The sequence below is a fragment of the Lithobates pipiens genome, unplaced genomic scaffold (genome assembly GCF_037356315.1).
Source record: "Lithobates pipiens isolate NorthernLeopardFrog02 unplaced genomic scaffold, aLitPip1_a1.2 Scaffold_25, whole genome shotgun sequence".
Taxonomy (NCBI): domain Eukaryota; kingdom Metazoa; phylum Chordata; class Amphibia; order Anura; family Ranidae; genus Lithobates; species Lithobates pipiens.
In genome coordinates this window covers 166074328-166101902 of record NW_027507787.1, presented here as the reverse complement: position 1 = coordinate 166101902, position 27575 = coordinate 166074328, and the positions used below count along the sequence as shown (strand labels likewise).

At 47.1% G+C, this 27575-nt stretch overlaps 1 protein-coding gene across 1 annotated transcript in view; it reads left to right on the top strand.

Moving 5' to 3' along the window:
- The window catches only part of LOC143930610 (rap1 GTPase-activating protein 1-like), a 166869-nt gene that overhangs the window by 76913 nt on the left and 62381 nt on the right, over positions 1–27575 (top strand). Inside the window, exons 9-11 of the mRNA XM_077455106.1 lie at positions 9244–9297; positions 10541–10624; positions 13604–13704. Of these exons, the coding sequence (XP_077311232.1) occupies positions 9244–9297; positions 10541–10624; positions 13604–13704 (239 nt within the window). The remainder of the gene's footprint in view (positions 1–9243; positions 9298–10540; positions 10625–13603; positions 13705–27575) is intronic.

The window sequence follows — 27575 nt, the reverse complement described above, 5'->3', positions numbered from 1 at the left end:
TGGGGACCTGGCTCCTGCCCCAGGGGACATGGGTCAATGCCTAAAATGTTTTTAAAAATGTCCGTTTTGGCAGGAGCACTGATTTTAATGATGATTAAAGTGAAAAAAAAGTGAAAATATTCCTTTAAATATGGTGCCTGGGGGGTGTCTATAGTGTCTATAGTATGCCTGTGAAGTGCCATGTGTTTCCCATGTTTAGAACAGTCCCTGCACAAAATGACATTTAACGGAAAAAAAGTCATTTCAAACTGCTTGCATTTTTAATGCAATATGGATAAAAATCATTGAGAAAAATGGCATGGGTAGCCACCCCTGCCCATTACCAGCCCCTTTGGGTCTTGTACGGATATTAAAGGGAACCCCGTACCCATATTAAAAAAAGGAAAGATGTGGGGCCCCCAGGCCCTATATACTCAGAACAGCAGTATACAGGCGGTGCAAACAAGACAGGGACTGTGTAGATTTGCTGTGTTAAGTAGAATCTGTGTGTAATTTTGAACTGGTACATTTTTAAAGTGTAGCTCCAGTCAAAAAATCTCTTTTTAAGCTTTTTGGAAAACATAGGGAAGGGTTATCACCCCTGTATAATTTGTTTTGCCGTCCGTCTTTTTTCATCTCACTTCCTGTTGTCTCCTTCCGTTTGCAAGTAGGAGACATTTGTACGTTGGATGTTTGAAAGTAGGGGCCTGCCCTATATGCTCTGAAGAAATGGCGGAACAAGGTGTTGGTGTTGCCACAACATTGTAAGCCCTTAAAGTGACTCTTGGTGGGCGCTGGAGCGCCCTGCTGTGAACGATTATATCAAGAATTGTAATTACATGCCATTGTTGAACAGTGGTATAATAAATTGGGCCTTTGGTGGTTGTGGTGCTGGTGCCACAACACTATAAGTCCTCACAGTTACTCTGGGTGGGCACAGGAACGGGCCCTGCTGTGAAATATTATATCAAGAATTGTAATTACATGCCCCTGTTAAACAGGGGCTTAAAAATTGTGCCTTAGGCACTGGTGCTGGTGCCACGACACTGCAACCTCTCCCATATAGTCTAGTTGTAGTGCAGGAATGAGCCCTGCTGCAAAGCATTGCATCAAAAACTATAATTAAATGCCTCTGTTAAACAGGGGCAGAAAAATTGGGCTGCTGGCGCTGGTGCTGGTGCCATGACACTGCAACCTCTCCCATATACTCTAGTTGTGGTGCAGGAATGAGCCCTGCTGCAAAGCATTGCATCAAAAATTGTAATTAAACGCGCCTGTTAAACTGGGGCAGAAAAATTGGGCCTTAGGCACTGGTGCTGGTGCCACGACACTGCAACCTCTCCCATATACTCTAGTTGTGGTGCAGGAATGAGCCCTGCTGCAAAGCTTTGCATCAAAAATTGTAATTAAACGTCCCTGTTAAACAGGGGCTGAAAAATTGGGCTGGTGGCATCACCCAGAACCAAAAATGTTCTTCCAACATATCAGCGGAGGAGGAAGAGGATAGACAATCAACATAACAGGGCAGTCACTCAGCATCAGCATAGGCAGTCTTGAAGGGATGTGATATTTAAAAAAAAAATATTCGGTTACATCAGCTTCAGGTGCTTGGTAGCTGTGGGTGATCCAAGACTGATTCATCTTGATGAAGGTCAGTCGATCAACTGAGGCAGTGGGCAGGCGCACCCTGTGATCGGTAAAAAAGCCACCAGCAGCACTGAAGGTGTGTTCCCGAAAGAACGCTGGATGCAGGGCAGGCCAGTAGCTCAATTGCATACTGTGCAAGCTCTGGCCAGTGATCCATCCTCAAGACCCAGTAAGCCAGAGGATTTTCGGTGGGAAAGGTGTCCAAGTCTGATCTTGCCCCTAGGTATTCCTGCACCATGTACGGAGCACTGCTGGTTCTGAGGACAGAGCACTGGAAGAGGCCATGGAGGAATAAGAAGAGGAGGGGGTGGAGGAGAGAGGTGTGTCACAACCAGTAGTAGCATTTTGGAGGCGTGGTGGCAGAACAAACTCCAACACTACTGCACCTTGTCCTGCATCCTTCCCTGCTGCCAGAAGAGTGACCCAATGGGCCGTGAAAGACAGGTAACGTCCCTGTCCATGCCTGCTGGACCATGAGTCAGCGGTAATATGCACCTTACCGCTGACCGCCCTGTCCAGCGAGGCAAGGACATTTCCTTCCACATGCCGGTAGAGAGCCGGAATCGCCTTCCATGAGAAAAAGTGTCGTTTGGGGACCTGCCACTGAGGAACCGAGGACTGAAGGTCTAGTGGGGTTGGAGATCCCAGCTGATGAGGAGCAAGGAGAGGTCCTCTTTGTTCTTTGGTGTGGGTCTTTGAGGTACGCTTGCCAACGAGCTGCATGGCAGGTCAACATATGTCTGGTCAAGCATGTGGTGCCCAAGTGGCTGATGTTTTGGCCACGTGAGATACGCTTGAGACATATGTTGCAAATAGCAGCGGTGCGATCTGATGCACTCGTCTCAATAAAGGCCCACACCAAAGAACTTTTAGAATAACACGCAGAGGCAGTGCCCTGCACAGGCGGAGCTCTGCGGTGTGATTCAGTCGGTGTGCTGCCCCTAAGCTGGCCCCCGGGGGGCATCCTGCCTCCTTGGACATGTGCCTCCTCCTCCTCTCTCCTACCAGGCACCAACGTGGAGTCAGTGCCCTCATCATCCCCTCCCTCTTCATCGCTGGAGCAAACCTGGCAGTGTGCTGCAGCTTGTGGAACATGACTGCCAGATTGCTGTCCTTCTTGAGCATCCCCTCTCTCTGCGCTCACGCTACTGCCCTTCTCTAGCTGAGTATCATCATCAGAGCCTACAAAACACTGGACATCCTCCTGGAGCATGTACCCAACACTGTGCTCAAAGAGTTCAGGAGACTCCTCAGGAGGACGTGGTGGGTCTAGGGAAGGAGTCACTGATGATGACATTGAGAGGAGGGAAGACGATGCGTTAGTAGCTGCTTTGCCAGTACCCTGAGCCTGAGTAAGAGAGGATGAGGAGTATGAAGAGGGCTTGGTCATCCACTCTACCAAGTCTTCGGCATGTTGTGGCTCAACATGTCCAGCTGCCAAAAAGAAGGACAAGCGTGTCCCATGGCCACGTGCTGATGATGACGATGCACAGCGTCCACGACCAGCACTGTTGTCTCTAGACACAGAGCCTGTTTGCCCTCTTTTATCAGCTCCCGCCTGTCTGCCTCTCCTTGTTGGCCTTCCAGACATGGTAATGGCCTGAAGGGAGATGGGAAAACCAGCAATTGGGTAGTGTATATTGTGCTGGGGGCACACAGCACCCACTAACTCCTGCAGATGGCAGATGGCTCAATTAGAGAAGAGCTATATAGGTGGATATAACGGTGTATACTGTGGTCAGGGCACACAGACAACATGCACAATCTCCTACAACTGACTGCAAGCTCTATTAAAAAAGAGCAATATATAGCTAGCTATATAGGTGGATATAACGGTGTATACTGCGGTCAGGGCACGCAGACAGCACGCACAATCTCCTACAACTGACTGCAAGCTCTATTAAAAAAGAGCAATATATAGCTAGCTATATAGGTGGATATAACGGTGTATACTGCGGTCAGGGCACGCAGACAGCACGCACAATCTCCTACAACTGACTGCAAGCTCTATTACAAAAGAGCAATATAGCTAGCTATATAGGTGGATATAACGGTGTATACTGTGGTCAGGGCACGCAGACAACACCCACTACAGAAGAGCAAGAATGCAAAATCGGCCGACGGTGTATACTGTGTTGAAGGTACACAGAACACCCACTAACTCCTACAGATGCCAACACACTACACAAGGCCGCCGCGCTGGCTGCCTTATATAGTGTGGGGCGTGTACTACACAGCCTGAGCTGTGATTGGCCAAGCATCCGGGGTCACAGTGCATGCTTGCCCAATCATGAGCCAGCAATGCACTGTAACACGAATTTGGCGCGAACGGTCCATAACGTTAGGTATTCGCCAAACGGCGAACAGCCGATGTTCGAGTCGACTCGAACACGAAGCTCATCCCTAGTGGTAACTGATAATAACATGATTATAAATGAATACCCTAATAAAAGTACAGAGTCCACCAATGGTCATAATGAGGTACACACATAATAAAAGGTAACAACTGCATGGCCTATGACCTTCCTGATCCTGTCACAAGCTATAATGGTATAAGTGAATGGCATATAGCGTTGGAACTCAAATGCTGGAATACACAGCATCTAGTAGCACGATGCGTTTCACGGCTTGGTGCCACTCATCAGGAGCAAGCATGTGGTTTATCTGAAATTAGAGATTAATATCTAATTAAATTGTTTATTATTTGTATCAATAGAAGGGGAGGGAGATTAGGGAAACCAACCTATAAATCGCTAACAAGTAAGTATGCAGTCATAGGCGTGGTGTCAAAGATCACCGGCTACCCAAAACACACCAGGGTCGGGAGCTGAAGAGGCACATCTAGTGGCGACACACCTCACAGGTAGCAACCCAAGTGGACTCGGGCACACAGTGCGACCCTAAAGTCAATATGTGACAGCAAATTTAGTGATTGACCAAATAAGTAATTGAATATATATAAACTAAGTGAAGGGGGATGTAATGACAGTGAAGACAGTGCTGAATAATGAAACTGGTGCAAGTGAAGGGGGGAGAGGAGGGAAAAGTAGGCTTGGCCAAAGAGAGAAGACTCCTAACTGGCTGCCCAGAAGGAGGAAATGGAAGCCAGAGCCGTCGCTTGTGGAGACTTGAGAGCAGGGGAAGGGAGAGCCACAAGAGCCCGGGAGAAGCGCTGATGGGGTAAGTGCACCAGACACACCCACCCACCGGCCGACCACCTGGGGGGTATTGTTTGCCTCTCCCCCCAAAGAAAATGACCACCGGCTGCCACTGCTCTGTTTGAATGTCCTGCGTGTATATCTTTTTTTTTTTTTTTAACATAAAGTTTATTTGATTTTTAACAGACAAACAAATTATATATCAAGTTATAATGCATTTAGACAGATAGCAGATATAAATACATCATATATTATATAGACAAATATTTGTAGTAACAGTGAATTTTGACCCGTATCTTTTCTGATAAGAGTATTAAACAGGGGATGAAGCCTATATTGCGCACAAAGGATATTTTAAGGGGGGGGGGGGGGACAGTCAGCCTACATTACCCTTCTTAGCATACCTATGCAAGGAGTGGGTCTTCCTATATATGTGACGGGGGGGGGTTCAGTTTGTAAAGGGGGTGGATAGGCTTTCAATACTGGTATGCCCAACACATATGGAGTTCTTGTGATTACTACTCAAGCGTTAGATGTCTAGCCTCCACCCAGTCTGCCCATATTTTATCGAGTTTCTTTGGGCAGTTCCTCCCCAGGTATGTTACAGATGCCCAGAAGTAGGGGATAGGACTATTTGGAACGTTTAGCCTCCCTATAGAGTTGATATCACTTAGGACCTCCTTCCGGAAGTCTCTTATTTTTGGGCAGGTCCACACAGTGTGAAAGAAATCTGCTCCCTCTGAGCCACATTTGGGACAGTTAGTCGTCTTATCCGGATATATTTTTGCTAGGCGCACCGGGAAGTAGTAAGCACAATGTATGAATTTCAATTGGGTGAATCTATCCCTGGATGAGATAGTCAGGGCCAGGTACTTTTGAATCCCCTTCTCCCAGTTGTCGTCAGCCAATTCAAGGATATCATTCTGCCAGCACGAGAGCAAGCTAGCGACCTTGGACGTGTCTAATAGGGCCAGTCTATTATATATATTTGATAGAGTTTTGCTACTGTCTGGGGATCGTAGTTCCATTTCCAGGTCTGACATCCATAGGGTAATCTGGTCGGGGAATTGGGAGCGGAAGGCATGTCATATCTGAAGGTACCTGAAGAACATTTGTTTGGGAGACCCTTGTTAGTCTTCAGGGTATCAAATGGAGTCAGCTGGCCCTGGGACAGTATATCCCCCATGTTCGTGATCCCATATCTAGCCCAGACCACGGGGTCCAGAATAGAGTGGAAATGTGGGAGTTTCGGGTTACCCCAAAGTGGTGTCACAAGAGACCAGGTATTGAGCTTCCCAAATTTCCCACTCACTATGTCCCACACTTTAAGGGTTGTCTTCATGGGGGTGGTTATCTTGGGGTTAGATCGGGGGCCTGTATGAGGTTCCTTAATTCTGAGTAGGAGCCCAGCAGTGCAGCCTCAACAGTGGATGCTGGATTGGCAGGTTCTTCCGCCAGCCCCCACTTAAGTGTCACTAAAACCGCTGCACAGTAATATTTCAGCAGACATGGAAGTGCCAAACCCCCGAGCGTAACCGGGAGCTGTAGAGTGGTTTTCGCTATCCTGGGGACCTTACCGTTCCAGATAAAGGAGACAATAATGTTATCTAGCTTCCTAAAAAAGACATTAGGTATGGGAACAGGCCTCTGTCTAAATAGATAGCTGAATCTAGGGAGGATGGACATCTTGACTAGATTCACTCAGCCTACCGGGGTCAAAGGAAGGGACTTCCACACTGTGCATCTTTGGGTTACCTGGGACACCACTGGGGACAGATTGAGGTTGATGAACCTGCGGAGTTCCCTGTGTATCCCCACCCCCAAGTATCTGAACTGGGATACCCGTTTGAGCTGTCCAACTGTGGTTGAGGGGGCATTTCCTGAGTGGAGTGGGAAGAGGACAGACTTTCCCCAGTTTATGCGTACTCCTGAGTACCGCCCATACCTATCTATGATCTCCAATGCCTGCTGTAGGGAGATACCATCATCCCTGAGGTAAAGCAGTGTGTCTTTAATTCGGGGAGTAGATCTAATAAGAATGGCCATGGGTTCTATCGCAAACGCAAATAGCCCTGGTGACAGAGGGCAGCCTTGTCTCGTTCCTCATTTCAGGGGGAAGGGTGGGGAGAGAATATTGCCCATACGTACCCTGGCTGTCGGAGACCTTTACACAGCCTCAACCCAGGAGATGAAGATGGGATCGAAAGCAAACCTGCGGAGGACCTCCCACAGATAGTTCCACTCAATGGAATCGAAAGCTTTCTCCGCATCCAGGGAGGCCACTACCGCAGCATCTACGTCTCCAACCCCCGAGGCCAAGACTGCATACAGTCTCTGAAGATTAATATCTGTACCCTTCCCGGGCATAAAGCCTGATTGATCCTCGTGTATTAGGGTAAGTATCACTTCATTAAGGCGCCTAGCAAGGACTTTGGTCAATATTTTGGCATCTGAATTGAGGAGCGAGATAGGCCTATAGGATGAGCATAGTTGAGGGTCCTTCCCTGTCTTGGGTATTACCACAATTATGATTATATTCTTTCCCTTGCGTTTATGTAAGTCTAAAGTAGTCCTTATTGTCAGTTGGTGGTCGCAGTTGGCATAATTGTCTTGTCTTTATGTACTTGTCTTGTCTGTCTATATGTTTGTTAACCATGTCCACCATAGCCCTATACTAACACTATTTAGTGTAATCAACTTTAAATATGCCCCACAAATAGACAGCTTAATGCTTCATTGGAAGAGTCATTCTGACAGATGAGTTACCTTTAAAACAGGCTAAAATCATTATGAATGAATTTGAACTGATTACCAATTCTGGCATACTGGTAATAAAAGGACGTTGACTGTGTTATTGATCGTCCGAGAAGAAGCTACGCTAATAGTGCCAGCGAAACGTGTTGACTGCACACCTTGACGCAGGTCAGACTTTGTAACAGCGGAGAGTGAGGACGCTGGCTGGATGGTAATAACGTCTCTATGGAACAAGCTACATAGTAGCGGCAGCCAATACAAATCATTGTCGGACAGCTGGAGCATTGCCCAAGCACTAAAGAAAGCTACTTAATGGACATTGCACGCTTTTGAGTGATATAGAGGAGACGTTGCTACTAAAAAGAAAAGAAACGGCTGAACCTTGATTCTTTGAAAAACGCTGGAGCCGTGAGATATCCACGTGCTGATCCTGTATGGCAGTGGTAACGTATGGAAAGACTTTCTGAGTTGCCTTAAAATGTTTGCAAACTGTCTGGATCTAATCTTTGCAGTGTGCGTTATTTACTGATATCATGGAAGCTAACTGCCGCCCAAACTATTGGTATGGATTAGTAGCCAAATAACGTGTACCGTACCTTCTTAGCCGCCGCTACTTATATGGACAGTGGATGCATGGACAAATCCTTCACAGCAAGGCTGCTGGGCTAAAAATCCATACGAATATATGACAGAGGTCTAAATCAATATATGCTAATAGAAAATGAATTGCACTTTATATACTTGCTGAAGTGGACACTTTAAACCCATTGTTCATAAGAAGCTGTTACCAAGCCTGAAACATTAGTGACTAATTGCCATTTAGTTTCCATCCCGTCTATTAATCTCAGTCCCTTTCCCCACTTTGCTCTAAATTGTTGGTTAACCGTTTAGTGACTAATTTGGATTATTAAACTATTAGATTATTCTATACCTTGGCATTCATCCATAGCGGTTACAATAATTTATAGCAACTGGTCCGGACCTGCATTGTGTGTTGTGTATTTGTTTTTTATGTGTGTCCTGTGAGGTTCATTTGTCTGCGATGAATTTATTGTCTATTTGTTTATTTGCGTGGGAATCTGTATGAATTGCACTTGGTTTTAAATAATTATTTATGGTAAATGTTTGAACATAATAAGAATAATTAATAAAAAATATACCGTACTGTTTAAATTTAATATTGAACTATTTACAGTTGCCCATAGTAACCTCTTTACAGTCCGGGTCTGCCGGTCTGTAACCCCCCTCTTTTTTCCTATATGCTAATCGGTTACGGCATCAACGCCCTAATAGGGCGAATGATTCAATTATTGGTCAATTAAATTGACCTAGTATTAGTGGGCAAATTTGCACTCCCTTCCCCTTTCAGTATTTTTTGTTACCACAATTATGGCTTGTGCAAAAGTTGGGGGTAGGGCACCCTCCCTCAACGCTTTAGAAAACGTTGTGTAGCCTAGGGGTCACCTCCTCCGAGTACTGTTTGTAAAACTCGGGTGGGAAACCATCCGCACCCGGAGTCTTACCCGCCTGCAGGGATCCCATTGCTAACTGTACCTCCTCCAGTGTGATCGGTTGATCAAGAGCTGGGAACTCCACTTCATTAAGGAATTCTGACAGCTCCCCGTCTGAATATCCTACACTGGAGGAGTTCCTGCATGTATATCTGCTCAGGTTAAGTTCTAAGTCTCAGATTTCTCTTCTTCAGGTCTTATGTGAAGAATTGTCTGTGGAGAGGTTCTTCCCAGTCCTTTACATGAAGGTGAGGTCCTAAAATGGCACTTTCTGATTGGTCAGCAATTACAGGTTATACCATGTACCAGAAAGAAATCTCCAGCAAATACAAATACAAATAGGCATTGGCCCTAGTATATGAATGGGGACCTTGGATTGTGGGCTCCTTGAGGGTAGGGACTGATGTGGGTGTAGCAATGTACAGGGATAGGGACACTCACTCAGGTTGAACTGGATGGACTGGTGTCTTTATTCAACCTATGAAACAAAACCTATTTTAGTCTGTTTGTCTCAATGGAAAATGTTCCCAATATATATTTCTAAAATCTGCTATACCTAAAGGGTAAGTTCAGTACGGGTAAGCCGATGCTCCCTGACAGGAAGACTCAATGAACTACCACAGTGCTCCACAGTGCTGTGGTAGTTCGCTGAGAACTAAAAGCTGACAGCCTAAGCTAACGCTGTCAGGACTGGTAGTTCAGTCAGGCACAGAGCTGTGTGCAGTTGGTTTTGCACAGAGCAGCCCACATTCTCCTCTTCATGGGTCCCATGCAGTGCCCCTGGCCCCTCCCTCCTGTCGAGTGCCCCCGAGAGCAAGCAGTTTGCAATGGGGGCACCCAAACAGGTGTGCGTCCGAGCTGCTCCTCTGCGCGTCCATTCATGGCCCTGCCCCCTTTCCCTGTGGTTCCTGCTGCTGTCTTAGCCAATGAGGAGGGAGAGTCCCCGGAGAGCTGAAGCACTTGTGCACATCGCTGGATCGAGAGGGATCTCAGGTATGAGAGGGTCTGCTGCACAGAGAAGGTTCTTTTACCTACATGCATAGAATGCATGAAAGTAAAAAACCTTTAGCTTTTAGAACCACTTTAATTCTCTGTAATGCCAATTTGCATTAAACTCCCATTATCCCCTTCTCAGTGCTGACCAAATACATTTAAATAAAATAGAAGTTCCTGCCCTGGATGCTGAAATAAAAGAGGAAGTATAGTGCAAGAGTCTCATGTCTGAAGTCTCTCCTACCTTTACCTCTTTTAGGGATATTGAGGTCCTCTTTAAAGGACATGGTATCAAGCTGCAATGGCTCACAATATTCCATGCCAATGACCAATTAGAACTTATGGGCCCTAGGAAGAGTGATAAAAGATAAATTCTGATAGGTTATAGCTTTGTTCTTTGCATATTGCATTTGATAAGTTCACATGTGCTGACCTTATTGGTTATGGATATTTTTCTCAAAAGTCTCTGATCTCCTCTACCAAAAATTGTTTCTTTAGGCCTCTCAGCTCCTGGTGACATTTGATGAACACGTCATGACTAATAACTTCAAATTTGGGGTCATCTATCAAAAACCAGGACAGGTAAGGAAAAAAAAAATCAAAACATCGAATTGGTATATTTTACTAACATATTTAATATACAGAGATGTACAGAGATGTAGTAACTAGCTTGCAGTAGATGAGGTGTTCTGACCTTGTTTTAAAGTATATGTAGATCCAAAGCGTTTGCATCACTACCCCTGTAGGAGCCGCTGGATAGGATGGATCCTCTGTTCTTTGCCTAGATCTTCTCAAGAACCCCAGACACACCGGGTTTAGTGTAAAAACATACAATATCACAGGAAATCACTGAAAGTAATACTTAGTACCCAATAGTAGTGCTATATCAAATAAAACAGGCACCAAACCAGGGAGTAAAGGCAAGCTTAAAATATTGCACTAATTGCATACATTAAAGAGGAAGTAAACCCTGATGGGTTTACTTCTTCTTTGTCTTCCTGCAAAGGTAAAGCATAATGGGCTACTATGCATCGCATAGTAGCCCATTATGTGTCACTTACCTGATACAGGAGCCAGCGATGTCACCGCTGTCCCCTGTAGTACGGAGCATCCATCGTCTTCCGGGTGTCGCTGCTCTGGCCACTCACAGCGCCGGAGCAGCGATGACGTCACTCCCGCGCATGCGTAAGGGAGTCACCACTAACGGCACCGCTGTCTATGGTGCATGTGCCGTATACGGCGATGCCTATCTTTTACTAAGTATCTCCTAAACTGTGTAGGTTTAGGAGTTATTTCTTGGACCTACAGTTAAGCCTTAATCTAGGTTTACCTATAGGTCAAAGTGGTTTGTAAGGGTTTACAACCACTTTAAAGCTATAATGTGAAATGGTGGCTGCTTGGGTCTGTTTACATTGCTGCTTCGTGATGTGGAAATTTTAACTCAGCACATTGAGTTTCCACCTGTTCACCTCTCCTATTGAAGTCAGGGGGATTGAGCTGCAGTTGGGTGCCAAATGCAGCCCTTGCAGTTGCGGCATGGTAGCAAAATCCCCATTGGCTTAGAAAAAAAATCCCGCTTGGAAAACGAAAAACAAGATTAAGGCTTACCTGTAGGTCAAAGTGGTTTGTAAGGGTTTACAACCACTTTAATAATGGTAATAACACAATTTAGTATACAGAGTGATTAGTAATAAGGACTAGGCATAAGATGGCATTGGGCATCCAGATCAGCATAAACAGTAGCAAGGCCACCTCAAGTGCAGCAGTGGGCAACAGTAAAGCTGGAGACTACACTACTGAAGAGTATTAATGGAGACTATGCTAGGCCTAGATCGACTGGGTGTGCAATGTCTGTAGAAATGAAAGAAAGGGGAGAAGGGAACAAAGGAAATTTGCAGGATGGTATTGCTTGAAAGGCAGCATGGTGTTCTTCATTGGGGCACTTTAACAAGCAGTGGTGCACTTAACAACAGTTTTAGTAAGCCAGCATGCAGTTGTTGTGGTAAGGATTCAGTAAAAATGCAGTAGAGATGTGGTAAGGTGCAGTACAGGTGCAATATGCTCAATGTTCTGCCTCCAGTATTTAAATCCCTGCTAGCAGTGTGAACAATGGGCAGTGTAGTCTTACCAGTCTCTTGCTGTATAAAAGAGGGCTTCCTCAGCCTCTCTACAGAAGGCCCCGGGAGATTCAACGGTGGGAAGCAGAGGATGAGAGGATGCTCTGGTATCCGCTTTGAAATCTCAGCCTCACTCCCCGCTGGTCTGGCCTCTGAGCAATGTGCTCTCCTCGGTTACCTCGTTGTCAAAAGGAAGAAGTTTCATGAGCAGTTGATAAAAGCCATTTCCTCACTCCTTCTACTGCCCAGTGCCTCTTGGGAATTACAGTCCAAAGAGTCTATAAACTCCATTATATGTCTGCCCTCTCACAGCTCCCACGATTCTCAGCGCTCTGCTTAGAAGTCTATGGGCTGGCTTGGCTATGGTACTCCCTCTAGAGGGAGGGGATAGTGCAGCATAACATCAGCATCATGGTAGAGAGTGAAAAGAACAAAAAACAATGTCTCTTTCCCGTGTTAATGTAGCCCAGTACATGGCTACACTTTGAGTTTTGAATAAAGTAGAGAAGGGTTAAACCCTACCCTTTTATTTTTCGCTCCAAATATGCAGAATAAAGCAAGCACCCTATACTGGTGGTAATAGAGTCCAGAAAGATAGTTTATTGGATGACTAACAATAAATAGAAAAAGGCCAACACATTTCAAGGGCTTACACACTTCCCCTTCTACAGGACTTAGGAAAGATATCAATTCAGCAGTACCTGGACTGCTATATCTTTCTGGACTCTATTACCAGCGGTGTGGTACCCTTGCTGCTTTACGCATATTTGGATCTGCCACAAGACCCCTTGCCCTGTTCAAGGTTACTCATGGGAGCAGTCTCACAGAAGCAATCCAGCCAAATAATAAAAGGGACAGCTCTTCATAGTTTTAAAGCATTAATTATAGATCTACAGCCTCTTATATATGCAGTCACATTTATTTTTTGCTGACTGTGTACCGCTGGAAAAATATCCTTTCACTTCCTGTCCCAAAGATGCAACTGGAAGTTAGGGAAAGTTAGGGAAATTTTCCCAAAGTGAAGGGAATTCCCCTCCTGCACAGCTGTCCTCAAAACAGGAGTCCCCATTGGAAGATTTGCCCTGTCCTCTTGTTCTGGGGACAGCTCTAAAATTCTGGATTTCCCCACATATGTTTTCTCCATGACAATGGTCCCCAGCAGAAATTACATCTCCAGTGGTGACACAGACAGCAATTACAACTTGGTAGAGGGTATAACCTTTCTTCACCTAAGACCTAAAAAGATTTTGCATAGAAATTATTTTTGGAAAAATAAAGAAGATGCTCACTCTCACTGTTGAGGTTATTATTAAGGTCTTGTTATTTTTATTCAACTTGACCTGTGTAGGAGGTGCATTAAATGATATATAGATTGACTGATCATACCAATTGTGTGTGGCCAACATTAGAGTTCTCCTACCCTTGTTGCCTCTCCTTGTTTCAGGTCACAGAGTCTGAGCTTTTCAATAACACAAAGGAGAGTTTGGGCTTCACTGAATTTATCGACTTTCTAGGGGAAAAGATCCAACTACAAAATTTTAAAGGGTGAGAAAATCCCCCAAAGGGGTCAAAATTGTTTTTCTAATAAGAATGATTGATTTTGACAATGTGCAGTTCCTTCTCTTTCGCAGTGTATTCCCTGTTTGCCAGAAATATATTTGCTGATCACTGACACCTTAACATTTCATCTTGATGGGCTTTTCTAGCAAGACCTTTCCTTGTCCCATTCGGATGCATGCAGCTGCATTCTAATGTAGCACCCTGATGTTTAGGCAGGGTTGCTATCAAATTTAGCTGGCAAGCGATAGTTGCCTTGGCCGATTGTTAGGAGATCAATTGATTCCTCTCTAAATCTGGACTTGTTGTACCCTTTCTCTTCTGTCACCAGGTGGGGCTATGCTGGTGATGACACTAGATAAGACAGGGGCTTTGCAAGCTCAGACATGTATGGATGGGTGCCTCAGTCAATGGGCAGGGATTTTCTTTGGTCCCTTGGCCTGCTGGGAGCACCTATTTATTTGGATGGAGTCAGGTGATCGGGTTTCTGTGCCACCTGGACGGCTGTCTGGGTGGATGTGTGTTATGTTGCTAGGCCGTAAGCCTGAGGCCTATCCCGGGGACATCTGGCTGCTAGGCTGTCTGAGGGACTTTCCAGAAGCAGGAGAAACAGCGCAGGGTTGGGACCACAAGTAATGGTTTACCTGGACGGGGAACCAGCTGTGGTCGGAGGTAGAAGGGAGCTGTTGTCACTAAGGGACCACCCCCTTTTTTACCAGCGATCATTGTGAGTAAGCTGAGAACAGTACCAGAGTAGACTTCTCACCAGCCGGTGGACGGTTGAAGAAGAGGGAAAACTTCAGCAAATGACAAGTCAGGGACCCAGCGGGACAGCAGAGGTGACGTTTCTGGAGCATCAGTGAGTGCCAAGCCATGGACTTAGCGTGTTAGCAGGGGTGAGGCTCGAAGAGTATCTGTGAGTGCCAAAGCAGGGACCCAGCAGGGAAGCGGGGGTGACGCTTGAGGAAGATGCTGAGTGCTAGAAGTGGAAGAGCTCAGGGGATCCAGTGGCTATTGGATCTGAAGCCTAGTGAAAGACTGGGAGTTCATTGAGTGAAAGCCCACAGTGAGTGACTGTGGAACAAGTGGAGAACTGTTTAAGCGGTTCCCAACCATGTCACGCAGATATACTGTGGCACAATGGCTCTCCTGGGCAAAATCCTGTATGGGTACCTCCTACCCGTTTTCGGCCACCAGAGGGCACATGCGCCCACTGCACGGTGGGGGACCCGATGTGCGTGGCCGGCGGGCACGATCGCCGCTGACTAGGCACAATTGCATGCACGAGCGCCAGCACAGGGATTTGTGTGTGTTAAAGCGGGGTTCCACCCTAAAGTGAAACTTCTGCTGATCAGAACCCTCCTCCCCTCCGGTGTCACAATGGGCACCTTTCAGGGGGGAGGGGGGTGGAGATACCTGTCAAAGACAGGTATTTACACCCACTTCCGGGCATAGACTCCCGTGGGAGTCTATGCCTCTTCCTGTCCTGCCGCACTGTCTGCTGGGACACACACGGGTCCCAGAGACAGCGCGGACAATTCCTATTGTGCTGCGCGACTCGCGCATGCGCAGTAGGGAACCGGGAAGTGAAGCCGATTCGCTTCACTTCCTGATTCCCTCACCTAGAATGGTGGCGGCAGCAGCCGAGAGCCGAGCGATCGATCGGCCTCAGCTGCCGACATCGCTGGACCCCGGGACAGGTGAGTGTCCATTTATTAAAAGTCAGCAGCTGTAGTATTTATAGCTGCTGGCTTTTAATATTTTTTTCCCCAGTACAGTCCCGCTTTAACACATTGCTGCTTAACTCCTCGTCATTCTCTCCCCACTTCCTGGAGTAAGACAGGATGTCTGAAAAGAGTTCCGATAAGATATCGGACAAATCGTCCGAATTCGAGATAGTCGAACACTCTTCGGCCGGCAGATAATTTCTTAGCTGGAACCTCTATATCAACTCCCTTCACGGCCACTGGCATCACTTTCCCCACAGGCACACCATGCTCACTGCTTGCTGACTTACCTGGCCCTGGTACTTTTCTCTCTGGTAACCCAGCCATTAACACAAGCAACCTGGCCTGACCTCGGCCCTTCGAATCCGGTCGGTGCGCTGGGTCCTGGGGTAATCTCTTTGGTAGAGGTAGCAGCTTCCGCACAACTTGGGTGACAACCGACAGGCTTTGGACATCATTCTCAGAAGGGACAGCAATATTCCTGTGCCAATCCACTTGTAGGATTCTTGGGGGTAGAGTTGGGGAGGCCTCCTCGAACAGGTGCTCCCCGTAGTGCCCACAAACAATCCACGGCCTCAACTGTGTGGCCAGGCTGGTACATTTTCCACAGATCACCCCCATAGACTCATAGCCTCTAGCCGTGTACAAGGCAAGCTGACCATTCGGTACGTACCGCACCCCGATATCGGTCACAACAGGTTTAGATCCGCTCGGGTCAATGTAGACGCCTGGTGCATACTTTCTCCAATCTGCCATCTCACTCACGAACTGCACCTTCTCCTTCACTAACCCACAATCAGACACATGTGGCAGCACTTCCTTATCCAAATCTACAGAGGGGGAGCTCCTCCCCCTACCAACAAATTGGTGCAAATTTTTCTTTGAAACTTTGGCACCTGCCTCCTCCTTGCTGCAGCTCGCCAAAACTGTAATGGAGTCCATTTTGGGGCTTGTTTTAACCCTTACAGCGCTGACCGGAAATGTCAAAAGACCAGGCTGATTCTTTCCCATGAGCAATGAGACTTGGTGGTTCTTTCCCACACTGATAAAAATCGCAGATTACCGCCATTACTAGTAAAAAAAAAAAGATAATAAAAATGCCATAAATCTATCCCCTATTTTGTAAAAGCTATAACTTTTGCGAAAACCAACTCAATATACACTTATTGAAATTTTTTTTTTACCATAAATATGTAGGAGAATACATATCGGCCTAAGCTGGGGATATTTATTATTGCAAAAAGTAAAAAAATATATATTTTTTTCAAAATTGTTGCTCTTTTTTGTATATAGCGCAAAAAATAAAAACCGCAGAGGTGATCAAATATCCAGCTCTATTTGTGTGAAGAAAGAACGTAAATTTTGTTTCGGTAAAGCGTTGAACGACAATTGTCGGTTGAATCGACGCAGAGCCGTAACACAAAAAATGGCCTGGTCATTAAGGAGGCAAATCTTCTGGTCTTTAAGTGGTTAAGGTTAGCTTTGTATAGTAAAGGATATGCAATAGAACAGTTTTATTTTATTCAAATTAGCATACTAAAGTTTGTACTGTCTGTTACATACTCGCTTGTGGCATAGTCATTAAAGCATATGGCCCTTTAAGCCCCTCCCACTGTTGACGCAATCTGACCGCATCCACAGTTTTGGCGTGGTGCCGCTATATTAGCACATATTATTTGTTTCATATCATCCTGGTTGATTGTTAGTGAGCTATTGATTTCTCGTTTCTCCCTAAGTTTGGCCTTGTTGCACTTTTCTCTTCTACCACTAAGTGGCTGGTTACTTGGTGGTACTAGATATGAGAAGGGCAACACAAGGTCAGGTTATGGGTATGTGGGGTATCTCAGCCAATGGACAGGGGTTTTCTTGAATCTCTTGGCCTGCTGGGAGAGCCTATATATTCGGGTGGAGTCAGGTGATCTGTGTTCTGTGCCACCTAGATGGCTGTCTGGGTGGACATGTGTTGTATTGCCTGGGCTGCCAGGCCGGAGATTGGGCCTATCCCGGGCATATCTGGCTGCTAGGCTGTCTGAGGGCCTATTCAGAAGCAAGAGAGTAGCGCAGGGATGGAACTGTGGCTTGCAGTCCAACCAAAAGTGAAGGTTCTGCCGGCCGGAGAACCTGTCGTGGTCGGAGGTAGAGGGGAAGCTGTCACCAGTAAGCGACCAACCACCTTATTACCAGGGACCACAGTGAGTAACTGAAGCAACTGGGGATGGTGAAGAATCAGGAAACTTCAGTGGGTATCAAGCCAGGGACCCAGCTAGCGGAGGTGACGCGTGCAGAGCAGCCTTGTGTGTCAAGCCAGGGGCCGAGCAGGCCAGTGGAGTGAAAATTCAGAGGTATCTTGAGTGCCAAGCTAGGGACCCACCAGAGAGGCGGGGGTGACGCTTGAGGAAGATACCACCGTGAAGATTGGAGGGGCTCTAGGGATTCCCTTGCAGTGAATCAGCTGGTCCAGTCAGAGACCGAGAGCATAGTGGGCTGAAGAACTAAAAGGAGTGATTGTAGTGGAAGTGAAAGGAATTGTTGAGTATTGTGTTAGGAACTGTTAAAGATTGTTGCCATAGGAGACGGCATTCCTGCACATGCAGATGTGGCATTTTGATGGATACCTTTCCTTGCATGGCTGCCCCCTTATTGAAGTCTCAGAGCCTGCTAGTTGAACTTGCAACTACTTAAGGGTGTCCTGACCCTAACTCTTTCCCCAAAAAGTTTGTTAAGAGAAATAAAATCTCTTTTGCTCTCAATAAGTGTCTGGCGCCCAATGACCTTAATCACCTTGCACCCACCATGCCTCATAACCCAATATATACAGAAGGATGTCAGCTATCTCTGGCCCTGGAGGTTCTCATTAGACCAAAGGAGGCTTGGGACCTTGCCACATAGAAGTCTCAGAGTCAGCCAATTATCAGTGCATCTATTTAAGGGTGTCCTGGCCCTAACCCTCTCTACCACAGTTCTGTTTCAGAGACAATAAATCTCTTTGGATTCAAAAAGTGTCTGGCACCCACCATTTCATCTTGTAGTACATCCACCATGCCTTGTAACCCACTCAATACAGAAGGATGTCAGCTGTCCCTAACTCTGGATGTGCCCTGCTTTGCTGCAGTTCAACACACCTTATTCGAAAATGGTGCATCCAAAGCAGCTATTCTTGACTAGGGTTCCTCCAGAGGTTTCCAGGAGTTCCTTGAGCTGAGCTTGATTGACTTCCCATCTGATGGTGCCTGAAAAGTTCCCAGGCCAATGCTACTTGGCAAACCCAGCATCATGATACCCATGACACCAATTATATTTTTAGGTTATCTGTAGGGCTAGGTTGGCATGGGTGGCCAAAGAGAAGCAAAAAGGCAGATGGCTGATAGGCTTTTTTATTGCCCCTCAACCTTATTAAAGAGGAATTAAACCCTGATGGGTTTACTTCCTCTTTGATTCCCTGCAAAGGTAAAGCATAATGGACTTACCTGACACAGGAGCCAGCGAAGTCACCGATGTCCCCTTGTGTACGAAGCCTCCATCTTCTTGGTGGGTCTCGCTGCTCCTGCGCTGTCATTTGATGAAGCCGCGACGACGTCACTCCCGCGCATGCGCACGGGAGCCGCCACTCGCGGCATATCGCTGTCGACAGCGGTGCCTGTGTTTTGGCAAATATCTCCTAAACCGTGTAGGTTTAGGAGATATTTCTTGGACCTACAGGTAAGCCTTAATCTAGGTTTACCTGTAGGTCAAAGTGGTTTGTAAGGGTTTACAACCACTTTAAAGCTATAATGTGAAATGGTGGCTGCTTGGGTCTGTTTACATTGCTGCTTCGAGATGTGGAAATTTTAACTCAGCACATTGAGTTTCCACCTGTTCACCTCTCCTATTGAAGTCAGGGGGATTGAGCTGCAGTTGGGTGCCAAATGCAGCCCTTGCAGTTGCGGTATGGTAGTAAAATCCCCATTGGCTTAGAAAAAAAATCCCGCTTGGAAAACGAAAAACAAGCATGCAGAAGGCAGCGGTATCACCCTGGGTGCCTATAGATTGCTTTTTAAGAGGTGGTCTAGAACCAATCTATCACAGATCACTTTTCAGTGGGTTGTAGAAGCTGTTGTATATGTCAATAAGCCCTAAGGGTGGCATTCTCTGGGAAGATCAGTGTGCTGGGAAGATCAGTGTGTTGTTCTTTGTCTGCCTCATGCTGACACATCGCCATCAGATGAGGGGTCCCTTATACTGAATGCCAGGCATAACAATTGTAATCACTGGTCAATGTTTTGGCTTTCCAAGGTCTGACAATCATTTCTGTAGCGATGCTGCTGTTTCCATATCTCCTGAGATTAGGTGTAAAAATAGTAGAAGAGAATGTATTTCTTTTTTGCATGACCAGTCCCTGCTGCCCCCTCTTTATGATCAGGAAATTAGTCACAAGAATAGCCCTGATGTAGTCATGCTTGCAGCTATCATGCTGCTACGTAATCCTGGTCTTGGGGTGGTGGAACCGGTCTCTACCAGTGACTACTCCTTTCCCAGCCTCCAGTTTTAGATTGGCTGTCTATTCTAATTCGTCATCAGTAGGGACAAGCACAGGTGATGGGGGAAAAAAATGATGCATTAAGATAAAAAGCCTTCTGTGGGCAGCAGGCCCCCTAATACCTGAGCCCCATCTCGAACCAGTGATGAGACTTGTCTGTCTGGGACTCTTCCTCCTTATTGGCTGAGACAGCAGTGAAGTGCCATTGGCGCCTGCTGCTGGACCAATGGGGAGAGGGGGTGGAGCGTGGCAGGGCCACGGCTCCATATCTGAATGGACACAGAGAGCTGCGGCTTGGCTCCAGTGCCCCTATAGAAGCTGCTTGCTGTGGGGGCACTTAACAGGAAGGAAGGGCCAGGAGCACCGGCGAGGGATTAAAGAAGAGGAAGATCGGGGCTGCTCTGTGTAAAGGGAATTCCACAGAACTTTCCCTTTGAAGCAGAGTCCCCTGACCAGGTCTTAAGCCAAAGAGCCCTCCTAGCTGAATTAACTAGGGCTGAAGACTTGGCTGACATTCTAATGAATTCCGCCGAGGTATCTGCCATGTATTTGACCGCTCTTAAAAGGGTAGGGAAGGACTCTAGACTGGCAGACTGGCAGTATTTCAACGAGCCTTTCAGGACAGCACCTTGGAGAGTGCGTAGATCCACCTCTGAACAGGAAACACTGCATGACAACGCCCCTTTGAAATCAGCTGCTTCCACCGTGCCATCAGTTGTTACCGAGAATTCCTCCGACGCACTGGAAGATATAAACAGACAATTACCGAGCCCAACGATTATAAACTATACATAATAACCTAGGGAGGGAAGTAGGCTGCTGTCCTGAAAGGCTCGTGGAAATACCATCACCAGTAAGTCTAACTAAGGTTTTCTCCCTTCGCCTTTCAGGACAGCACCTTGGACATGATAACCGAGAACTTACTTTAGGGTGGGATCACTGCTTGTAAAACCTTCCTGCCAAAGGACTGGTCTGAGGCTGACAACAGATCCAACCTGTAGTGCCTTATGAAGGATGAAAAACTGGACCACGTGGCAGCCTTGCATATCTGCTCTAGTGATGCCCGGGCCCTCTCTGCCCACGAAGCCGTCACTGTCCGTGTATAGTGAGGCAAAATACGCTTTGGAGGTTCTAAACCTAAGGACAGGTACGCTTCTTTAATAGCCTGTTTTAACCACCTTCCTAGCTTACTTTTGGAAGCTTTATCCCCTTTGTGACTTCCTTCCATTATGACAAAAAGAGAAGATGAATTTCCAAGATTCTTTGTTAATTCCAAATTCTTTTTATGAGGCACCTTCTGACGTCCAGTGTATGGAAGGCTTCTTCTCCCCGGCCGGAGGGCACAGGACAGAAAGTAGGAAGTATGATCTCCTGTGTGCGATGAAAAACCGAAGACACCTTAGATAGGAAGGCTGGATCTGTCCTCAGCACTATCCTATCCGGGAGACATCTCATAAGGGGGTCCTTGATTGATAATGCTTGTATTTAACTGATTCTACGTGCAGACATCAGTGCAACCAGGAGAATTGTTTTAAGGGTCAGAAATCTTAATATATCTCTTCTAGTGGTTCAAAAGGTGAATAAGTAAGTCCCTGAAGAACCAAAGATAAATCTCACTTGGGAAAACTAATAAGAGGCCAAGGCCTAATTTTTGCCATAGCCTTAACAAATCTAAATATCTAGGGTTCTCTTGACAGGGTTTTCTCCAAAAAACTGTTAAAGCAGCTACCTGCATATTGGGAGTACTTGCTGCTAAATCTTTCTCCATTCCTTCCTGGAGAAATTCTAAAACTTAAATAGTGCTAACGAAATTAAAGTTCTTGCTGGAACACCAGGAATTGTAACACTTCCAAACTTTGAAGCAAATGGCCCTGGTGGCCTTCTTCCTACTTTCTAGAAGGGTGTTGATAAGTTTTTCTGATAGCCCCCTTTTCCTTAAAATTTCTTCCTCAGAAACCAGGCAGTTAGATTGAGGTAAGCTGGATCTGGAAGGAGCATCTGACCCTGACCCAGAAGGTCCTCCCTGATTGGTAATCTCCAGGGAAGTTTTGTTAAGAGATTCAATAGGGTTAAGAACCAGGCTCTCTTTGGCCAATAGGGAGCAATTAGAATCAGATCTGTGGACTCTGTTCTGAATTTTGCCAACACTCTTGGTATTAGCTGAAATGGGGGGAAAGCGTAAGACGGGGGAAGTCCCATTTGTGAGCTAATGCGTCCACTCCCAACGGTCGATCCTGTCTTTGGAGAGAGAAGAAGGCTGATGTTTTTGCATTTATTTGGTTTGCAAAGAGGTTGATCTGAGGAAGGCCCCAACTCTCTGTGATCGTCTTGAATCACTCTCGGTTTAATGACCTTACTTCCCTTTTATGAGCTAGTTCCATCAGAGTTTTGCTCCTTGTGCCCCCCCCCCCCCCCCCGGTTTGTTAGGTATAATACTGCCGTCATGTTGTCTGACAACACCTGGACATGCTGTTCTTTTACTTCTGCGATATAGCTGCAATTGGTATATGTTACATGGCATCCCTCATGTTGATGGATGTCATGTAACAGTTGGGGATGAGTACATTTTTCACAGACAAAATTGTGTCCATCCGGAACAATTTTGTACTTTATAGATTGGTTCAGAATCTTCAGGTTGAGAATGAGACGAAATTTCCCAGATGTTTTTTTGATCAAGAAAATGTGGGAGTAAAAACCCCTCCTTTCTTGGTCCTTTGATACTTGGGAAATAATACCCTGTTGCATCAGTTTTCTTAGAAGAAACGTCATCGCCAGGGCTTTTTCCTGATCTCTTGGAAGGTTTGTAATGTAAAACCGACTTGGGGGTGTCTGTGAGAATTCTAGCTGATATCCTTCACTGATTAGATTCAGAACAAATGGGCTTTTTGTTGCTTTTTCCCAACTTGGCAGGAAAGCCTGCAGCCTGCTGCCTACTGGTAGATGGTTATCATTGCTTTTTTGAGGTTTACTCGGTCTAAAGAGTACCCCTCCTATGCCTCTCCCCTTTTGAGGATTCCAGGGTCTTTTCTGGGTCTGATCTTTTTCTTCATCTGCTTGCTGAAAAGGACAAAAATTCTTCCTTTGCTGCACCCCTTTATTTTTCTGCGGAAAGGCTTTCTTCTTGTCCGCTGTTCTATCAAGAACGGTTTCTAATTCTCGTCCAAACATCAGATCTCATGTAAAGATCTCCTGTAAAGGAAGTTCCACAGAGTCCAGTAACCGGGTCTTAAGCCAAAGAGCCCTCCTAGCTGAATTAACTAGGGCTGAAGACTTGGCCGACATTCTAATGAATTCCGCAGAGGTATCTGCCATGTATTTGACCACTCTTAAAAGGGTAGGGAAGCAAAAAGCAAATCTTTCTAATGCCGCGTACACACGTAGCCGACTATCCGTCGGACTTAGTCTGGCGGACTTCCCGCCGGACTGTCCGTCCGACTTTCTGAACGGGCTACTTGCCCACACACGGCACTTTTTCAGCGGACTAATACGGCGTACTAAGTTCGCCGTACTATCCGCCATACTTTTGAAATGAACGGACTCGCCCACACACGCGGAGGAAAGTCCGCTCATTTCGAGCGCGTCTCCAGGTAGGCGGGGCCCGCGAAGGAGACGTCGCTGGCCCCGTCACCTGGTATGGACTTAAAGGGGAACCCCAGCGCTGAAAAAAATCGGCGTGAGGTTCCCCCCCAGGTCCACATCAGACCCTTGTCCGAGCACGCTACCCAGACGGCCAGGAAAGGGGGGGACGAGCGAGCGTGGCCGCGTGCCGCGTGCCCTCAACATGGGGGGTGCCTTGGGGAAAGGGGGGCCGCACGGCCCCCCCACCCCAAAGTACCTTGTCCCCATGTTGATGAGGACAAGGGCCTCTTCCCGACAACCCTGGCTGTTGGTTGTCAGGGTCTGCGGGTGGGGGGCTTATCGGAATCCGGGAGCCCCCTTTAATAAGGGGGCCCCCCCGGATACCGGCCCCCCACCCTATGTGAATGAGTATGGGGTACAATGTACCCCTACCCATTCACCTGTGAAAAAAAGTACAAAAAAAAACACAACACAGGGTAAAAATAGTTTATTGCACAGCTCCGGGGGTCTTCCATCTTCGGGGGTCTTCTCGCCGGACTCCTCCACTATCTTCTGCTAGCTCTTTTGCTAGCGGAGGAGCCCGGCTTTCTTCCTCGCCGCCGGCCTCTTCTTCCGACTTCGGGGGTCTTGTCCCCCTCTTCGGTTCTTCTGTCGGGCCACCGCGTCTTCTAAGCCCCTGTACACACGGTCGGAGATTTCGACAACCAAATCCATCGGATTTTGTCCGTCGGATCTTGTCCAAAACTGTTGCATACACACGGTCGGACTAAGTTGTCGAAAAATCCGATCATTCAGAACGTGATGACGTAATTTCGTTACGATGGGACTACGTTCAGGCTAGTAGCCAATAGCTTTGATGTAGGAATTTGATCTGAGCATGCATGGCACTTGGTCCGATCAAAATTCTCTACACATGATCGGAGTATGTCCGATCGAACCAGTTGGTCGGGAAATATTTCCAACATGTTGGAAAATTGGGTCCGACGGATATTCCGACGGAATCAGTCCGATGCATACCACACACAGTCGGATTATCCGACGACACGGTCCGATAGGACACATTCCGACGGATTCTCCAACCGTGTGTACAAGGGCTTATAGCTCTTTTACAGGCGGTGGCCCGGTCTTCTGTCGCCGCTGTCGTCGTCGTCCCCGCCTTCTGTTCTTCTCTTCTTCTCTTCAGATGTTGACTCGTCGCTCCCTCCGCTCACAATGACGGGGACCGGGCACGCGGCGACTTATATAGGGACATCACCGGATGATGTCCCCGCCCATTACGGTGTCACAGTCCCAGAGGATGCTGGGACTGTGACATCATAATAGGCGGGGACATCATCCGGTGATGTCCCTATATAAGTCGCCGCTTGTCTGGTCCGTACCATTGTGAGCGGAGGATGCGACGAGTCAACATCTGAAAAGAAGAACAGAAGAACAGAAGGCGGCGACGACGAGGACAGCGGCGACAGAAGACCGGGCCACCGCCTGTAAAAGAGCTATAAGAAGGCGCGGTGGCCCGGCAGAAGAACCGAAGAGGGGGACAAGACCCCCGAAGTCGGAAGAAGAGGACGGCGGCGAGGAAGAAAGCCGGGCTCCTCCGCTAGTAAAAGAGCTAGCAGAAGATAGCGGAGGAGTCCGGCGAGAAGACCCCCGAAGACGGAAGACCCCCGGAGATGTGCAATAAACTATTTTTACCCTGTGTTGTGTTTTTTTTGTACTTTTTTTTCACAGGTGAATGGGTAGGGTTACATTGTACCCCATACTCATTCACATAGGGTGGGGGGCCGGTACCTGGGGGCCCCCTTATTAAAGGGGGCTCCCGGATTTCGATAAGCCCCCCGCCTGCAGACCCCGACAACCAACGGCAAGGGTTGTCGGGAAGAGGCCCTTGTCCTCATCAACATGGGGACAAGGTGCTTTCTGCGCGGCCCCCCTTTCCCCAAGGTACCCCCCATGTTGAGGGCACGCGGCCTGGTACGGCTCAGGAGGGGGGGGCGCTCGTCCCCCCCCTTTCCTGGCCGGCCGGGTAGCGTGTTCGGACAATGGTCTGGGGGGGACCCCCACGCCGATTTTATTCGGCGTTGGGGTTCCCCTTTAAGTCCATACCAGGTGGCGGGGCCAGCGACGCATCCTTCGTGGGCCCCGCCTACCTGGAGACGTGCTCAAAATGAGCGGACTTTTCTCCGGGTGGGAAAAGTCCGTTCATTTCAAAAGTACGGCGGACTGGCATACGCACGGCCGGATTGTCCGCCGAAATGCAAGTCCGGCGGGAAGATTGGAGCGCAAAACTACTTTCTAAGTCCGCCGTACTTTCGGGTAAAAAAAGTATGCCGGAGGCTACACACGGGGGGATTGTCCGGCGGACTTGAGTTTGCTGGACTTTTCCACCCAATTGTTTGATCGTGTGTATGCGGCATTAGAGATGCCTGCTACCACATGGCCTTTAAGTTGTCCCAACCAGTATTCCATGTTTCTGGCTACTACTGTAGCAGCCATCACCTGGCTTAAGGTTAGATAAGGACGAGTCCCAGGCTTTCTTTAAATGTGCGTCTGTTTTTTTGTCCATGGCGTCTTTAAGTACGCCCATGTCCTCAAATGCTAGATCAGTCCATCTGACACTTGGGAGAAGGCGGCATCAATTTTAGGTCTTTTATTCCATACTAACGCTTCATCATCCTCAAAAGGAAAACTCCTTTTGAGGGCTTTACAAAAAACTGTCCTTTTTCTGGATCCTTCCATTCTGTCTTAATCAGTCCAAACTTTAGCCCCTGGTACATTTTGTCATGTAATGACTAGACATGGACGCTGTCAAAAAATTTGTTTTGCTTCGTTCCGTCTCGTATTAAAGAAAATTTGTATTTTTCGTAATTCATGTCCGAAATTCAATTCGGATTCGTACAAAATACGAATTTTCATTAGAGTTGTAAACTTTTCATTAAAATAACGAAAGTTCGTTATGATGAATTTATCATTATGAGGGGCTCCCACCATCCCTGTGCTGTGCTGACTTCCTGGGTTTTTAACCTTTAGTTTCGTTAACTTTTCGTAAAAATAACAAATGATGAATTTACCATTATGAGGCTTTCCCACCATTCCTGTGCTGACTTCCTGGGGTTTTAACTTTTAGGTTTGTTAACTTTTCATAACAATTACGAATTTTCGTTATGAATTTGGATCCGAAAATCGTAAACAAAACGAAACTTCGTATTTCGTACAGAATTTGTATGCATAAAAATTCGTATTTGGGATTCGTACGAACTAATCGCACATGTCTAGTAATGACAGCTGGGCTTTCTCTTCTTGAATTTCAAAAGTGTTATAGACCGCTTTTAGTAAGCCATCCACTTCTTCTAGCGTTAGTTTGTATCAAGTCGTTCTCGTCTCCTCTTCCCCCTCATCTTCCTCAGAGTCAATTGTTGAGGGGGGAATACTCTCTTTCTCTGATTCACTTTCAATTAGTCTTGAAGTGGTAGGAGGAAGACTGGACTGGGAGCTCTGTTCCTGGCTGGAACTCTGGCCCTGTTTTTTTCATAAGGGACCGTACTGTCCTTAGGGTCTCTGCTAATTGCTTTCTCACTGAGGAAAAGAGCCCCTTACACTCCTGTGAGGACTTACTAAACCAGTGATGCAAGATCTGCAAAGCGGTTTGGGTTTGGGCCATGAGTCCCTTAATGGGTTTTTGCATGAAGGGCATTTTCTTCCTGCGGTTCTCTCTGTTTTGGCGGTGTCTTTCTGTAAGACAGAGACAACTCCCATTCGATTAGGGCGAGATACTACTGCAATAGAGAGACAAGAAACCCTACCTGGGCCCGGCCGGGAACCTGGGCGCCACCATCCCCCATCGCTGCCAACGACTGTCTCCTCCATTCCAAGCGCTGCAGCAGCGGCCTGTGTGTTCCTTAAATGCAGCTCCTCTGTTGTCCATCACTCAGGAGCTGAAGGAAGTCCCACCCAGATGACCGGCCCCTTCCTCCTGCGTTCCAGCAGCCAGAACCACGTGCTGCTACTCCCCTCTGGAAGTCTCCACCCCCTTCCCCCCC